This window comes from Eurosta solidaginis, chromosome 2 (genome assembly GCF_040869045.1).
Source record: "Eurosta solidaginis isolate ZX-2024a chromosome 2, ASM4086904v1, whole genome shotgun sequence".
NCBI classification, from domain to species: domain Eukaryota; kingdom Metazoa; phylum Arthropoda; class Insecta; order Diptera; family Tephritidae; genus Eurosta; species Eurosta solidaginis.
Window position 1 is genome coordinate 263,922,868 of NC_090320.1, and position 19,049 is coordinate 263,941,916.

General features: G+C 39.2%; 1 protein-coding gene across 2 annotated transcripts; it reads left to right on the plus strand.

Moving 5' to 3' along the window:
* The first annotated feature begins 1,548 nt into the window (after positions 1–1,548).
* On the plus strand, positions 1,549–14,772 carry LOC137240880 (uncharacterized). 2 transcript variants are annotated; one of them, XM_067767803.1, is made up of 5 exons: positions 1,549–1,564; positions 10,228–10,579; positions 12,972–13,201; positions 14,150–14,329; positions 14,391–14,772. In XM_067767803.1, the coding sequence occupies exons 2-5, from the start codon at positions 10,295–10,297 to the stop codon at positions 14,656–14,658; spliced, it is 963 nt and encodes a 320-aa protein (XP_067623904.1). In that variant the 5' UTR covers positions 1,549–1,564; positions 10,228–10,294; the 3' UTR covers positions 14,659–14,772. The 2 variants fall into 2 exon arrangements, with proteins under 2 accessions (XP_067623904.1, XP_067623905.1); XM_067767804.1 differs by lacking the exon at positions 1,549–1,564 and having other exon boundaries at positions 12,972–13,165.
* Positions 14,773–19,049: the final 4,277 nt, after the last annotated feature.

Genomic DNA, 19,049 nt, shown 5'->3' on the forward strand with positions numbered 1-19,049 from the left:
CTAAATCAAAGATATATGTACTCTTCCCTGAGCAAAATACTTTTAACAACATTACAAAAACGGCAATTACCCACCGACGTGTGCCGTACGTACGGACGTTTGTCGTACGAAACACATTTGACCGAACCCTCAAGCCCGTAGGCATCAATGTGTGCGTCTGTGTATATGCACATAACATATTTGTGTGTATATTGTTTACAGATAAGCAATGTTGCCATTGACCATTTTGCATGCATGCTTATGGAATCATCAACTTTTTCCAATTTAATTTTTGATGTTGTAAAAGGCTGGAATTAATATTAATAAATATAAATAGATTACATATTTGTAATCTGCACTTTTACATAATTATTTCGAATTATTTTCACAATTTATTTAAACTTAAATTAGGTGTTTTTGCATAAAACTGCAACGGTCAAAAATTAGCGCACAAAAGTTTACTAGGCAACTCTGTCTAGTGAGAGATAGATCAGCTAACACTTTCTTACGGAAAAAATCAAAATTGTTTTGATTTCTACGTTCCGGGCTACGTACGTACGGGCGTTGCACGTCGGTGAGTTTTCGTTTACATTGCACACTCATAAGATGGGCCATAGATTAGATTGATACGAATCTTTTGCTTACGCTCCCATATTTTCGCTCTCACGAGGGATTTATCTTCTAGTTGTTGCTGGCAACAATCACAGATAAATCCCTCGCGCGAGCTGAAGCGGGTGCCAGAACAAAAAATGTGTCAGCCAAAACGAAAAACGTGCTAAAAATTTTGGTAAACTTTAGTTTGACCTACAACTGTAGAATAGCGTTCAAAAATTATGGGAAAAAGGATAAAAATACTTGTTTTAGAGTAAGTATTATTAGTTCGAAGGCGGATTGTAAATATTATTTCCCATTCAAAAGTTATCACTAAAAATAGGTTTTGTAAATATGAACTCCCGATGCAACCAGTCCATTTTGATCACAGAACCTGGAACGCCAGACATGTAGGATAAGCCTTATCCATTAAATAATGTTAACTATTATATCATAGGTCCGATTTACTGAAATTTCAAAAGAATATATGGTTTTCACTGCGAGTTAAATGCGTTACAATATTTGACTAATTAATTTAATCGAAATGTAAATTTTATTTAGATTTGTTTATATTTAACTCTAACTAGTCGTATTATTGTAAAATAACTTTAAGGAAATAAATATTTTACGACTATCATTTTATTAAATGATTGAAACTATAATCGCCGAATGTATGTCAAAAATCCTCATTTTCAGATCTATTCATTTTTGTTTAGAGTGGCATCATTGACAAATGTTATAAAAAATGTGCATTTTGACAGCGCTCTCTCGAAACAAAGAGTTGCAAATCCATTCATCTATGAGATAGGCCGTGTCAGCTGACAGGTTTTTGGTACGTACGTTCGTGAGTAGCTGCCGCAAAAGCATATACACAAAAGTAAGGGTATTTTGAGAATGAGAAAATTAGATTCGAATAAGTAAACAAAGGAATGCAAAATCAGTCGCATATCACCTGCATAGTGTACAAGGTACATTATGATCACCTGCGTTAAAGGTTGTATTAACTTTTTTATCATTTGAAGTGCTTTAGTGTGTAAATTTGCCGAAGTTAAATTTTTCGATATATTTAAATTTCATTAGAAGGAAATTTGATTTTAGAACAATGCGATGATGTGCAATTTAACTTGTCCTATCGCATTGAAGCTGCAGCGGCACGGCAAGTAACGTCGAAAAAATTGTTTCGTGATAATTGCTTTAATAATGTAGTAGCAATATAAAATTATATAAAATTACGTACGCTAACGAAGTAACTAAAGGCAAAACTTTATACCTAGCTATTTAAACGGGCATTCTGGAACTAGCCCGGCTGTCACGGCATCGGTTGTTTGCGTGTGGGTTTTGGTGGCCTTTACATCAGGCAGGCTGCTTTAAGGCATGCCTTCATAACTAAGAAGTTGAAGGCATTGTAGGATTGTACTTCGCCTGTCAGCTGTAGGTAAATATGTACGAAAGGAAGCTCATGGGGCTGGTAGCTTCACTGCGGATATATTTTAAGCCCTTTATCTCATTAAGGTACCTCCCACCAAGTACTATCCATTACGCTTGTAGGTGACGGGGAGAAAAAATTACTACATCTATGAAAAATAAGAAAGTGTCTATGATATGATCATAATATCTAAATGCTTTTTGTCTTATGCCAGAGCGTGCAAAAAGATTCTTGGGTCTACAGTGGGGAAAGTTAAGCGTCGTTGAGACTCAACAACGACTTTAAACGTGGTTATCTGTAGCACTTGGTTAAGGCATAAAGAGATTTGCCTGGCCAAAACCGCAATCAAGGCTTCAGCGTAGTAGATGGGAGTATTTTCCGTGGTCTCAAAATTGGCTAGAAACGCCCATCGCACCTGCTTTCTAACGACCTGATAATTTAACCGTTCAGTGGAAGCTTTTTTCATATTCAAAACGTCCAAGGAAAATAAGGATAATACCTCGTGGCGGAACAACGGCAATGTATTTGAGACATCCGCGAAAACTAAGAAAGATAGGCGCACACCCCATAAATTTTCCCTACTGCAGCGGATATAAGGTCTTACTTAGTTTCATCACGACTGGGTGGAAAGTAAAGCCATATATCCTATCCTATATCTGAAAGGGAGAAATAATATATGTAAAATCTTCTCCAAATTGCCTATCCCCACTCTGTGGAACCCTCTGCTTTCCTATGCATGACCTAGCCACCGAAGCCGTTGGCCTAAGTCGATGTACTTTCTTCATATTTGCGTAGAGCTCATAGATCTCATAATTTTTCCTCCTTCCATAAACACCGGAAAACCTTTTTCTTTAAAATTCCAAGGACTACCCCATATTCTTTCGAAACTTGTCGACAAGAAGCTAGATGACTTTAATAACATCAACATACTGCAACAGTTGTTGGATTATCGCTTCCCATGTAGCGGAGCGACTCGAGATTTTTTCCGACCAAGGGCTGTCATTTCGGCGGCCACCGTGGTGTGATGGTAGCGTGCTCCGCCTACCACACCGTATGCCCTGGGTTCAAACCCCGGGCAAAGTAACATCAAAATTTTAGAAATAATATTTTTCAATTAGAAGAAAATTTTTCTAAGCGGAGTCGCCCCTCGGCAGTGTTTGGCAAGCGCTCCGGGTGTATTTCTGCCATGAAAAGCTCTCAGTGAAAACTCATCTGCCTTGCAGATGCCGTTCGGAGTCGGCATAAAACATGTAGGTCCCGTCCGGCCAATTTGTAGGGAAAATCAAGAGGAGCACGACGCAAATTGGAAGAGAAGCTCGGCCTTAGATCTCTTCGGAGGTTATCGCGCCTTACATTTATTTATTTTTTAAGGGCTGTCATTTCAGTGTAACCCCATTTAATTCGTTGAAACTGTTACTAGAACAGTTGTAGGCTCATATAATTTGGATATGCAGCTAGAACTATCTTCTCCAGCATAAAGTTAAATAAATCGTTAGGAGGGAGTCGCCCTATTTGAAGCCTCTTTCATTTTGTGAGACCTCGGAGAGATGCTTCTTAATCCTTGCAGGGAGCTTCAAAGAAACTATGAAATTATGTACATACATACATTCATACTTATAGAGATCTGTCAACTGCATTTCTGCGCTCTCACGTCATAAAGTGTGATACACGAGGTAAAAAAATACTAAAAATTCAATTTGAAAAAAAAAAAAAAACGCCTCTACCAAGTACTCGTGAAGGTCGATGTGTAAACATTTATGTGTCTAGAAAACTAATTTTTTAAATTCACTCTTAAGTTATAGGTTTGTTATAGGCTCGTTTTTATATTACTCGTTACTTAACGGCTTGTTATCGACTCGTTCCAGATGTGCCTTCAATTTTATGTTGACGTTTTATCAGTTCCTGTTTCATAGCAAACCGAAGGTACATCAATGACAAATCCATAACACGCCATGCGATTTTTTTAACTTAACGCTGGACAAGATAATTCTAACTGCAGAACTAAACCGTGATGGCACGGTTTATGGGAGCGTACAATTACTGGCGTATGCTGATGATATTGATACTAATGGCCTGAACACGCTGTGAATTCCGCCTTCTCTAGATTGGACAAAGAGCCAAAAGGGGGTCTTGCGGTAAATAAAGACAAATCGGAATCATGGACGGTGTTGAGAGAATAAATTGATGGTTCTTGCATTGTTCGAGAGTAAAGCTCTGCGGAAGATTTATGGTCCTGTCCGTGATACCGACGGCGAGAAGCGAAGGATGTGTTATAAGAAGCCGCGTGGGCTTTACGCAGCTATCACGATAGTGCTGGGAATAAAAAGCCAAGGAACGATCTAAGTGGAGATCTGCTATTAGCTTAAAAAAATTATTTAACTTTTTAAGGTTTGTTGCTTTGTAAATTTTGCCTTTCCCCGACTTTTCTTTACTTTAGTTGTGTTGATGATTATACTAACCTTTTTTTCCACTGGAATAAAGGTTTCCGAATTGATTTTGACTGACTTTATTGTCGGATGACTCTTGGCGGAAAGAAAAAAGATGTACAATGTTTATTTTATTAAACGAATGATACATATCAAGTGAAAGCAAAAACTACGTTGCCACCACATCTTGAATGTGTTAGGGTTGCCATGCCATGAACAATACGATGATATTATTCAAGAGGTTCTGGGATTCTATTTCTAAACATCCCGGCGGCCACTGAAACATCGTTTCAGAATACAGGTAAAACTGATAGCTTCGTGATAGGGCGTGTCAATTCTCCTCGGGCTGTGCGAAGCCTAACCACGCGTAAAAGACCATCAGATCCCGGGTATGTTTCGACTACCTTACCCATAGGCCATACCGATGGCGGTGTATTAGGTTCCTTAATTAGAACGAGGTCGTTGACGGCAATGTTCGGCGAACGACGATTCCACTTGGGTCTATTTTGTAATGAGGTCAGGTATTCCCTACTCCAACGACGCCAAAAGCCTTGGTACATGTTTTGCACATGTTGCCAGTAGTCGAGCTTATTTTCGGGTATGTCCTGCAAGCTGCCTTCAGGTGCCATTGTAAGCGGTCGCCCTATGAGAAAATGGGAAGGTGATAAATAATCAATATCTGTATCAAGTGCTGCGCCGAGGGGCCTCGAGTTGATAACAGCTTCAATTTGCGTCAGAAGCGTAATTAGCTGTTCGGTTGTAAGGATAGTGCTGCCAATAACGCGACGTAGATGAAGCTTGATGGAGCGAACAGCGGACTCCCAAATTCCGCCCCAGTGAGGTGCATGAGGTGGTATATAGTTCCATCGAATATCTTCTCCTGCCAAAACTTCAGAAACTAGCTCGTTATGCACTTGCGACATCAGGACGTCGTACATTTCATTTAGTGCCCGTGAAGCGCCCAGGAAGTTTCGTCCGTTGTCACTGAAGATTTGAGTGCACTTACCCCTGCGAGATACAAAACGACAGAGGGCTGCTAAGAAGCCGTCAGTTGAAAGATCTGTTACCAGCTCTATGTGGATCGCTGAGGTGGCAAGACAAACGAATATACAGATGTATCCCTTTGATTGGCGAGCGTTTCTACTTCGATATAGTTTCATGATTATGGGTCCCGCATAATCGCAGCCCGAGTGCTGGAACGGAAAGGCCTGCTGTACACGTATTCTAGGCAGATCTGACATCAACTGCTGAGTATTTGTATTCCGTTGGAGGAAACATTTCAGGCACGCGTGGGTTATTCTTCTTATTAAGTTTCTGGCCCCCAATATCCAATATTGCTGTCGTACTATGACAAAGAGCGCTGAAACTCCCGGATGAAGATGCCGAAGGTGCTCGCTCGTCAGTAAAAGCTCAGTTACCCTAGTTCGATTTGGGAGGATGATCGGATGCTTCGCCTCCATTTCGAGGTGAGAGTTAGAGACCTCCGACCCTAAGGAGGCTATTTTCATAAAAGTATGGTGTCAGTTTTGTGATCTTTGTCCGACTACTTATACCCTGATGCTGGCGAAGTGATTCGATTTCATCCTTGAAACAGCGTTGGGCATAGCGAAAAATTTCGTTCCGGGCAGGGTTAATTTCATCGTACGTTAACTTTATGGAAGTGGAACATACCGTGCGTTTGCATATGCGGTTAATAAATCGACGAACATACGCAAGAGTTCGTAACAGTCGGTGCCAAGACGATACTCGTTCAAACAGCAAGCTAAATATATCATCCTCAGCTTCGTTTGTAGATACCATGGTAATGGCGGTAGACTTAACTTCGTTTGCAACCTCTGTGGCTGTATTTAAAAATATATTCTGCTTTTTTCTTAAAGTATTGTTGAGTTCCTTTTCGCTATGTAGCCAGTTTGGTCCCGTCCACCAGAGCTCGAAATTTATGAGTTTCTCAGCTGACATTCCTCGTGAAGCACAATCAGCTGGATTATCCTTAGATGCTACATGGTGCCAAATATCTCGGGCAACAGTGTCGAGAATTTCGCTAGTTCGGTTAGCAAAAAAGGTCTTCAGCGTTACTGGGGGCATGGAAAGCCTTGATAAAGCAATCGTGGAGTCGCACCATGCACATACTTTAACAGTCCCGTAAGGCATTGAGTCAAGAATGTTCTTGAGCAGACGCGTTAGAAGCAGAGCCCCACACAGCTCGATCCGAGGTAAGCAAATGGTCTTCAAAGGGGCTACACGAGTTTTCGCCGCTATCAGAGAGACGTTGGACTGGCCTGCTTCATTTAAGAAGCGGCAATATACCACAGCTGCGTATGCTTTGATCGAAGCATCTGAGAATGCATGGAGTTCCAATACATGTTGACTATTGGGAACGAAACGGGTGATAGTTAAATTGCATACATGGTTAATGTCTTGTTGATATGCTGCCCATAGGTTAGCTAAGTCCGTAGGTAGCGGATCATTCCATCCGAGATTTTGTAGCCAAAGAGCTTGAAACATAATCTTGAAGCGTATAACGATTGGAGACAAGAGACCTAAGGGATCGAACAATCGTGAAGCAGCTGACAGAACATCCCTTTTACTAGGCACTGATGGGATAACCATCTGTACTTGATAAGTCAATTTATCGGTCTTAGGACTCCAATGCAAACCAAGTACCTTGGTGGTTTCGTCTGACAATATCGGCTGCTGCATGGTTTCTTCTGTAGTTATTTGAGATGAATTAGATACCCACTTGCTTAATTCCAAGCCAGCACTACGAAGAAGCCGAATGAGCTCGTCTCGGATTTCAGCTAATTCTATCTCCGAAGATGCGCCTGTGAGAACATCGTCCACATAAAAGTCCTCCTGCATTATACGACTCCCCATAGGAAACTGTTCCTTGTAGTCATATGCTAGTTGCTGCAGAACTCTTACTGCCAAAAAGGGCGCACATGCCGTGCCATAGGTAATGGTGTTTAACCTATAATGCTTCAAAGGCACGTTGGGCTTTTCCCTCCATACTATCCTTTGGTAGTCGCGATGAGACTCTGATACCCATATCTGATGAAAACGAAATCTTAAACAAACTGTAAAAAGGTTACGTTGAATATTTGGGCCGGCATGTAAAACGCTATTAAGAGATACGCCCCTAATATCACCATAGGACGCATCGAAAACGACCCTTAACTTTTTCCCTATAACTGGGTGATGCGGCAGATACAAGACCTGACCATCGCCGACTATGTCATCGCATTCATTTATTTCGCGCATGTGTCCCATCGACTCATAGTCTCTTATGAATTGTATGTATTGACCTCTTAATAGCTTAGCGTCTCTCTACAGCATAGAACCTGGAAACTGCTCCTTGCAAGGTGTTCTGGAAATAAGGTGGTTGCCCCTTAAAGGGTAGGTTGACAATATACTTGCCATCCATATGACGCGATACTGTCTTTTGAAAATGTTGCTCTACAAAGGCATCATCGGAATAAGTGGATGGAGGCTGGCTGGGTTCTTCTATCTCCCAAAATGTACGGAGCGTATGATCTACATCCGTTGCTGTGATGTGCGATACCGTTGACGAAATTAAGTCCGAGGACATAATAGAAGTAACAACCCAGCCGAAGATTGTAGATACAGCGAAGTGATTGCCAACGTTATCGGCTAGTTTGTCGAAAGTGAAAACATCCCACACATGCTGAGCTCCTAACCAAATATCTACCTTTTATGAAATGTGGAAGGTGGGGTCAGCAAGTTGAATACTCTGCAACTCCGGCATTGACTTGGTGTCAATGTTTGTCGCTGGTATCTTCGTAGTTATATTACTTAACACGTGAGCAGTTGCGGCTAAGTTGCTTTCAGATACACGGGACTTTATGAATAAAGAAATACAGCCACTCGTTGTCTCAGCCTTTGAAGGGGCGATTCCGGTTACCACAATGCGAGAGGGGGACCGTGGAATGCCGAGTTTTTGTGCGCAACGTTCCGAAATGTAAGACAATTCTGAGGCCGAATCGATCAAAATTCGACACGGTATGAAATGTCCGTGAGCAGTTCGAACAGTGACTAGTGCGGTGGGCAATAGTGCTTTACGACGTTTTTTGAATGCTGATACTGCGTTACAATGAGAGCTGTCTAACGAATGGGATGGTTGTGAAACATAAGCTGAGGTAGACCAAGGCTTGGTTGGTGTAGTGGTCACCACGGGGGTCACTGAACCGGGCTGTGATTGTGTCGATACTATTAAAGTTACCTCAGTATTTGGTTCATAAGTATCAGTGTGAATCATAGTGTGGTGGCGACGGTTACAGCGTCTACACCGAAACTTTGGTGAACACGTGCTTGATGCATGTCCTACCTTTAGGCAATTAAAACATAGTGTTTTATCCTTGACGAACTGACGTCGGGCTTGAATTTGTAGGCCAGCGAACGCTGGGCACTTCGAAATTGTATTGATGCACTTTGGGTTGGTGCTGCTACCTTCAATAGAAACAAGTGCTCGTGTGGTCGGGCTCCGTGACTTGTTGCTGGATGGTGAGGTTGTCTTTCCAACAGAGGATATCTTCGAATGTGATAACTCAAGCTCCTCGCAGCGAGAGTCCAGAAATTTGAAAAAACTACTAATGGTAGGAACACTCACCTCTTTGCTTTCCTCGATCCACTTGCGTCTTGACTCTGCGTCTAATTTGCCCTCCAACCAATAAATAAGCCAGCAGTCGCGATCACCTCTTCCAATGGCATCTAACCCTCGTATGACCTCGTTCGCACCATCTGAAATTTTGCGCAAAGTTCTGACATCCTCGCAGACGGATGAAGGTAATGAGGCAAAGGCTTCAATAAATGATGCAACAATGTATCATGGTCGATCGAATCGTTCATTTAAACGTGCCCATGCTGTATCGTACGACCTGTCTGTGACTGGTATATGCGTTAGAATTTGCGCCACCTCGTCCTTTAAAAACGACTTCAAGTAGTGAAACTTCTGCGTGTTTGTGAGGTTAGGTTTCTCATGAACGGCACTAACAAATAGGTCTTTGAAAGATGGCCATGTTTTATACTGGCCCAAAAATGGAGGTATTATTATTTTTGGCAAGTCATTTTCCTTAGATGCGGCTGTATGAATGGGAGCCGTTGTAAATTGTTGTAAAAGAGAGGCCTGCTGTTCAACCAGCTTCGCAAGAGATATAGAGTGCTCCTTTGCTTCCGGTGGCTGTAACGTGTTGCGTAATGTACGAAGCCGGCCACGTGCTGCCATAACCTTGTCTTCATATATGATAAAGTCCTCATTCGGGTCTGTGTAATCTGCATCTTTGCTGAACTTATACATCGTCGTAGATATGACGGTGAATTCATCCCATAGCCCCTGTAAGCGTTCCAAACGCGATGATACATCTTCCACTGTGCATTCCGCTGGTGGCTTTTCTGCATATGCCAATGTGCGTGAAATTGAGCCTTTTAAACGTCCGCGAAGATGTACCAAATCTGCCCAATCTCTTTGCATTTTACTCAGTCAATAAATATCCGGCTCGATAGGACCAGTTTTATGTTGATGATTATACTAACCTTTGTTTCCACTGAAATAAAGGTTTCCGAATTGATTTTGACTGACTTTATTGTCGGATTACTCTTGGCGGAAAGAAAAAAGATGTACAATGTTTATTTTATTAAACGAATGATAAATATAAAGTGAAAGCAAAAACTACGTTGCCACCACATCTTGAATGTGTTAGGGTTGCCATGCCATGAACAATACGTTGATATTATTCAAGAGGTTCTGGAATTCTATTTCTAAACAAGTTGCTACTATTTTTTTCGCCACAGCTTATATGATAACTCTACACTGTGCGGCATTGTATCAAACTAAACTTGCATTATTAGAAATAGTGAAATGAGAATTAGTTACAAACTTGCATATAGTGGAAAAATATCTATACGCACAGACAGTTATAAGTTGTTGCCAAGAAAAATGTCACAACGCCTGATAACTTTGAATAAGTTCGATGACTTAATAAAACTACGCGACATTTACAAAGCCAAAGGTCAAACCCAAGTTATTGGCTATAAAACGCTTAATAACTACATTTGTTGGTTTGAAAAGGAGCCCCGACAGAAACATATTCAAATTTATACATTACCAGAAGTTTGGAAAAGTAGTGGACTTTTTTTAATTGTGGTAAGTTTAAAATTACACATTTTTGTTCTTTATAACCTTTAGAAATCTTTTTTCATTCGATATCAAAAAAGTGGGCATGGTTATCGTCCAGTTTCGCTCATTTTCAATACCTATATATTCTGGGTCTACATAAGCCCGTATATATTATGGGGAATACCTCAATATTTGCTCAAGTTATCGTGTTAACGGACGGACAGACGGACAAACGCACGGACGGACAGACTGGAAGTTCATATCTGTCTCGATTCCTTTATACCTGTACAACCAACCGTTATCCACTCAAAGTTATAATACCCTATGTACAATTAGAGCTGGGTCTAATTAACGTCGATAGTCACACGGCAGTTCCGTGGTATGGTTGTAGCGTGCTCCGCCTACCACACCAAAGATCCTGGGTTCAAGCTCCGGGAAAAGCAATATCAAAATTCTAGACGCAAAGTTTTTCAATAAGAAGAAAATTGGTCTAAGCGGAGTCACCCCTCGGCAATGATTTGGGAAGCACTCCGAGTTTGGGTATTTCTTCCATGAAGAACTTATTAGTGAAAACTCATCTGCCTTGCAGATGCCGCTCGAAGTTAGCGTAAAACATGTAGGTCCCGTCCCGCCAATTGGTGGGAAAAATTAAAAAAAACGCGATGCAAATTGGAAGAGAAGCGCGGCCTAAAATCTCTGCGGAGATTATCGCGCCTTGCATTTATTTATTTTTAATCACATAATCATTATAAGTTCCCCATCGATACTCAAGCTTAAACGAAATACAAATTTGTTTCTTGAAATATCGCACTTTGATAAAGATATTATTTGAAAAACTTTTAATTCCGGGAAGCGAACGAGGGGCCGGCTTTGGATTTCGGTACAGATACTTTTGTGACAAGCTCCTTATTTGAGAAATACTTCTTTCCGGGAAGTGGACCAGGAACAGACCACTCCCAAAAATTGTATTAACGGCGCGATTTGCTTGAAATTCGGTACACGGCTACCTTTGATAAAGATATTACTTGAGGAACTTTTTTTCGGGAATTGAACCAGGGACGGTTTTATTTTTTAATAAAATACTGATTGGTGCGATTTTCTTGGATTTGGGTACATAAGTATTTCCGTGACTAGCTCCTTATTTGAAATGGACCTGGGGCCTCAAGTCCCAGCCGGACAATGAGCGAGCTGACGAGTTTTTGTTTGAATGTTGGCCGAAAGTCATAGTCAGCTGGGCAATGGATATCACGGTACACGGTATGCTTCTAATGTGTCTTATGCTAGGAAATTTGATGAGCCGGCGGCCAGTAAATTACTACGCTCAAAATCAACTGTCTTTAAGGCAGCGTACAGAATTGGTGAGCTGAAGTTCCCGTCCTGACGGAAATGCATGCCGCAGTGAGTTTAAGTCATAAGTTTACTTCACTACAAAGGAAATTTCGAGGGTCGATGTTTTACTTATCAGGAAAACTATAGCCTTGATTAGCAGAAAGTTCTCAGTAATCTGCCAAGATGACGAACATCGTTAAGAGAAGATGATAAAAAGGCCTTAATGATTAGACACGACTGTCCCCGTTAGTAATCATGGCCCCCAATCTGAACGTAACAGGGTTATAGTAGCTTATTATATCTAGTTGGGACGGCAACCACTCAACTTTTTCTTTCCTAACTATCATTCCGTAATTTTTTGTAGGTAGCTAATATGTCCCTATAAAATATCAGCTTATCTTCTTATGTAAGGATACTAACGTACCCGGAAGAATTTCTGCTGCTTGAAAACAAGCTCCTCTCATTTCGAAAATGGTTCTTCCGCCCACCTATCACTGCTTCCTATCACCAACTTCCCTCTCTCATCACTATCTTCCTCTTTCTGTCAATCTTCAAATTCTTCCTTTTCTCATTCCGTCTTCACCATCTAACTCTCTAACTGTAACTCCCTCTCTAAATCTCACTTTCAATCTCACTCTCACTCGCACTTCCACTTCCAATTCTATTCCAACTCACATTCCCAACTCCCTCACATTTAAAATATCTCCGCCAAATATTGGATGTATGCTTCAAAAATTTGCGGTGGTATAGCGAGTTAAACTCTTTCTTAAAAGGTGGCGCGGCACTGCCTATATGAAAATTCTATACAGGTTCATATATAGGGTACATATACAAATACTATTAATGTGAGCTAAATAAACTTAAATTTATGTACGATTAAATGTTCAGTATTGTCAAAGGGCTTGGAACAGATAACTTTTCCAAACTTTTTCTAAGCTAAGGAAAATATTTGGCAAGATTAAATGTTCAGCATTGCTCAAGGGCATGGAACTGATATTTTTTCCTAACTTTTTCAAGATCAACAAGATTTTCAATATGGATAGCATTATCATAACACTTAAAAATTCTTTCTAATATAATTTTCCTTCAGGATCGCTATCAACTGATGATCGGCGCTTTGGATACTGCGGAAGCTGTAGAACAGCTCAAGCTCGCATTACCACAACTCGATTGGAGTCGCGGTTATAAAATGCCTGGAGTACCAGCTACACATCTTGAGACAATTTTAAAGATTTTAACGGAAATGGGATTAAACACAAAAACTCTCAGACTCAAAATAGTTAGGTTAGAGAGAAAACAAATTTTTCAACTGAAAGTTGTGTGAGTAAAATTTTAAATTGTTTTCGTCTTAGGGCCGTTTGCATCATCACTGGTTAACTCAGAATTTATCTGCATAATAAATAGCCTGATGAGCTGTACGAGCTTTACGCAGACATCAACATAGTCCAGCGAATTAAAACGCAGCGGCTGCGCTGGCTAGGCCATGTTATGCGAATGAAAAATGATGCTCCGGCCAAGAAAGTGTTGCTATCGGAACCCGCCTATGGAAAAAGAGGTAGAGGGCGGCCCCCACTCCGTTGGAAGGACCAGGTGGAAAACGATTTAAACTCCCTTGGTGTGACCAATTGGCGCCGGTTGGTGGAGCGAAGGAGCGACTGGCGCGCCTTGTTGGACGGCCATAACCGTTTAGACGGTAAAGCGCCCATTAAGTAAGTAAGTAAGTAGGATAAATAGCCTCTTTAAACATTTTAGTTTTCACCAACCGAGGGTAGATCACCCCAGTCAAATCGTTAATTGTGAAAATCTTTTAGAATAAATTGCAAAAATCTGTTCTGATTACCCGAAAACTAGGAAAACAGCTGACTTTTGTTTACACTTTTAGCTGGAGTCATTGGTGCCGTATGTCGTATCGCTGTAGTCATATCCCAAACTTAATCAGCTGTTTATCGTTACGACGGTGGTAAACCAAAAACCAATTGGTTGACTACGATACGGTTACGACCTTAGCGGCACCAACAATCGATTGCATCGATTCCCATAAGATTGGTCGAATCAGCTGTTATAAGGTTACCGATACGGTTACCGATAAAGCACCAATGTCTGCAGCTTTTGCCTTCGACTTAACTGTCAGTCGATATTACAGTTAACATGAATAAAACAAGAGTTTCGATAACTTATAGATAATTGGGTAGTTGAAGATAGTACAAACGGCTCTTAGTCGAAAGCGACCTCAATTTTCACAAACACAAATAACATTTTTCTTTTTAGCCCACTCCCACCAGAACTAGAATTTCGTCCGCTATCATTAAGCGATGCTCCAATTGTGAATGATATTTGGTACTCACGTCAGCACGGTAGTTTAGAATATATAAAGCGACTCATAACATACAATCAAAGTATTGGAATATATATAAAAACGACTGGGGAATTAATAGCCTGGTGTATTAGGTTAGTTCCCAAATTTGATATCTCACAGATATTCACTTAACAATAAACATATCAATTTTAGATGCAATTTGGGTCTGCTTGGTATGCTGCATGTCAAAGACGCTTATCGTGGGTATGGTTTCGCCATTGCAATTATTCATCGTTTCTGGTGTCAATTAGCCGAAGCGGGCGAAGATACGATCACAATGATAGCCGATGGTAATACCACATCTCTTGGATTATTTAATAAGCTTAATTTTAAAGAAATTGGATTCACATACATTATAAGATCAAAACGTGTTGAGAATATGGAAATGTGGTCTGATGAACTTGAATCAAAAGAATGTTAGAGTACGCTCTTATAATATGTATTATTTATATAAAATATTTTAAAAGCTATATTAGAGAATAATATCAATAAGTGAGAATAAAGTTGAAGGACACAACTTACCTTCAAACATTAAGATGGACGTATTCTTCGCGGAAACAGCAATGATAATTTTTCTCAAATGTCGTCAATTAAACTCTTCTTTTTCATTTTTTGATAGATTTGGGAATATTTCGAAATTATTATTCAGAGTTTTCTTCATTTTTTTTAATGCACGTTTTTGCAAATCTAAAAATGTTTTCTAAAAAATTCGAAAAAAATGTTACGATATATTTGGACTATTTACTTAGAGTTTTCTAAATTGTTTAGCTCCCAAAAATATTTTCGAAAAATTACGAAAATCCACAAAAAAATTTACGAATATTCCAAACTTTTTTGAGTCTGCACTTTGGTAGCTTTAAAAAACGTTTTCGAAAAAATTTTACAAAAATTTCGAACCTTTTACCAGAGTTTTCGGAATTTTTTTGAGTATGGACTTTTGTAGCTCTCAAAAATGTTTTTCAAAAAAAATGTACCTAAACTTCGAACTTTTTGCTTGCAGTTATATAAAAATTTCGAATTATTTGCAAAAAGCATTCTGAATTTTTTTTTTAATATTCACTTTTGTAACTCTCAAAAACCATTTTGTAAAAAATTCGAAAATTCAAATAAAAATTTACGAGAAGTCCGAACTTTTTACTTAGAGTTTTCTGAATTTTTTTGAGTATGCACTTTTGTAGGTCTCAAAACAGCTTCGAATATTTTTTAAAAAAATTCGATCCGTCTAATAAGAGGTTATTGAATATGCACTTGGGTAACTCTTGAAAAACTTTTTGAAGAAATCTGAAAATTAAAAAAAAACTGTCTATAATTTCAAACTTTTTACTAAGATTTTTCTGAATTTTGTGGCTATCAAAAAAGCTTTCGAAAAAACTCGAACTAAAATCGTATCTAAGAGTTTTCTGAACTTTTTTGGGTATGTACGATTTCAAAACAAATTTTACAAAAGCTTCGAACTTTTTTCTTAGAATTTTCTGAATGCACTTTTATAGCTCTCAAAAATGTTTTCGAAAAAAAATTTATAAAAATATCGACCCTTTTATCAAGAGTTTTCTGAATTTTTGAGTATGTATTTGTGTATCTCTTAAAAATCTTTGCGAAAAAATGTACATAAATTTCGAACTTTTTATTCAGAGTTTTCTTTCTATAAGGCTAAAAACCAAATACATCGTGGGCAGAATCAGCTGCTAAAACCTTTGACATCAATAAATATATTCACTACTCCGGGCAGTCAGCGAAAATGGCGGTAAAGGCACATAAAGAAGCATTTGGAGTGTGTATAAAATAAAAATAAATACTTGGCGCGATTTACTGCCAATTTGCGTCGTTTTCCTTTTACATTTCCTTTCAAATAGGTGGGACGGGACCTACATGTTTTATGCAGACTCTGAAGGGTTTTTTTCTAAATTTTTCATGTTATTTTTCCCGGGAGTTGAACCCATGACCTTCAGTGTGGTAGGTGGAGCACGCTATCACCACAACACGGCGGCCGCCTTCGAACATGTATTTACAATACAATTATCTAAGATAAGAAGAAGGACATTTCCAAGCCATTCAAAACCAAATCAGGTCTCAGACCAAGCAACTCTCTACCGCGCAAAATTCTGCCCTCTGATGTTGGAGATGATAAATCAAACAGCACGTATAAGACCAGATGATACACTATATTATAGGAGCAAAAAGCTTTTGGTTTATGCTCATACATTTCTAACATATCTGGATTGGAAGAAGAGGCAAAATATGAGGTTCTTACGTTGAACGAGGAAAGAAAGTATCACCGCATACGTACCTTGGCTCTCACCTTTAGGGATATAATTTTAAGACTGTGAAGAACTTCGCCTAACAGGGAACCATCATTTCAAATGGAGAATCTCCCTTGCTAGCAAAAGCTCCTTTGTGCTTAGTAGGTAATTGAAAATTAAAGTTCTCTCTAGACTAACATAAAATAGACCTGTATTTGGAAGCGGCCGCCGTGGTGAGATGGTAGCGTGCTCCGCCTACCACACCGAAGATCCTGTGTTCACGCCCCGGCAAAGCAACATCAAAGTTTTAGAAATATGTTTTTGACAAGCGCTCCGAGTGTATTTCTGCCATGACAAACTCTCAGTGAAAACTCATCTGCCTTGCAGATGCCGTTCGGAGTCGGCATAAAACAAGTAGGTCCCGTCCCGCCAATTTGTAGGGAAAATTTAAAGGAGCACGACGGGAATCGGAAGAGAAGCTCGGCCTAAAATCTCTTCGGAGGTTATCGCGCCTTACATTTATTTTATTTATTTGGAAGCAGGGGCCGGTACTGATAGAACTTTTTTTAGACATAATACTTGAATCGAAGTATAGATACTAGTACTCAGACTCAGTAAAAGGCACCGACGATGCTCTAAAAGCTGCTAACTTCAATCAACAAAATTTCAAAGTAGAACGAAAAAGCTTTACTGCATGACAAGTTCAAATTTATTGAAATTTTATGGAGTTAGCAGTTTTTCAAAATTTTGTTGGAGTTAGTGATTCTGGACAGTAAGCACATTAGACTGGGTCGATTTATTAACCGATATCGCGCCATCGATTTTTCGATAGGATTTGGGCTCAGGAAAAAAAGTTCCACTACGCATACCCAAAAAAAATAATTTTCGAGCCTGCGAAAAAAGAAATGCCGAAAGGGTAAACTTTTCGACCAAAACACTCCCCAAACCCCAAAAAAATATATATATTTTTTTTAAGAATTCATGAGCTTAACACCGGCTTATAATAATTGAATTTCAATTCTTATATTTTCTAAGAGAACTTGAACTGAAATACATACAAATATATAGTAAAACTAGCAGATCCGCAAACGTTCTTCTGCCCAAAATTGGCCTACCTGCATACATTTTAAAAAGCTTTTTCCGTTTAACTCTGCCCTCCCCCTCTTCACTTTTTATAGGTATGTGGGTATTATTAATCCATGTCTCTATTTCGGCTTCGCATCCATATTTATCAGTTTTGCCAGGTTGATGCGACTAAATCGAATATCACAATGAAAATTACCTTAGAGCTCTCAGCAAAAGCTTTCATTTGATATCCATATTACCCACACATTCTTGGGGTATCGAGGCCCAAGTTTTGGCCCATATCTCGAGACCCTAGTCACCCAGCGGTATAATATATTACTCTCAGCAGCTTTCTTTTGATATCCATATTGTATTAACACTGTCTAGGCGTTCACGGGCCCACGTTTTGCCCTATATCTCGAGACCCTAGTCACTCAGGGGTATGAAAATTACCCTCTACTAAAGCCCTCATCAACAGCTTTCATTTGTTATTCATATTCTGTAAACGCATTCTAGGGGTATCCTGGTCCACGTTTGAACAAAATCGACTGACGCATCTCTTCAAACACCGGCGACCAACTAACACACATTTTAGCCTTTCCTTTTATATATAGGGTATTCCATCCCATTTCGACCAATTTTGAACCCGACCCCTTTAGAATTGGCTGAAAGTTTTTCTTCTTTTTCTAGCTTACGAAAGACGTTTTTCAGAATTTTTTCAAATTTTTTCATCCAACTCAAAAAAAGTTATTAATTTTTAAAAAAGCACCGTTTTTGTTTTCAAAATGCTATAACTTTTTCAAAAATTGACCGTTTGGGAACTTTTTTTTTACTTTGTTTTTAATTGTACTTTTCGGAAAAATATTTTTCAGTTTTTCGAGATTTTTTGAATTTCGCCATTTTTTTTTCTCTCAAAAAAACTTGAATCAATTCTGCAATCATCCCCACTAATCCCGGAGTGGGCCAATATTTTTTTTTTTCATTTAATTGAAAAAAAAAACTTTAAAAATTTGTTTGTATTTTTTCCGAAAAGTACATTTAAAAATAATTTTAAAAAAAAAAAAGATCCCAAACGGTCAATTTTTGAAAAAGTTATAGCATTTTGAAAAAAAACACCATTTTTTTTTTTTAATTCATAACTTATTTTGAGTTGGACACCGTTTTTTTTATAATTTTCACACTTCACTATAATATTAAAACGAAATGCAGATATTCATTGCTTTTGAAATTCGTCTTAAAAATTACACATGGAACAATTAAACTCTCCTGAATTAAAAAAAAAATGTCTTAATACTTCTAAATCGTGGGCCCCCTCAGAAACCGCGAGTACGGGGTAACCCCCCCCCCCCCCACCCCGCCCTATCTCGGTGGGCCTGGTCATGTGCTATACTTGATATTATTCGCTATAATATTTTTTCTTGATAAGCAGGTTGTTTAATTAAACACCAAGCAATTACCCGGAAGTATATCCGCACCACCTGAAAATATGAGTCCCGCTGCGTATACG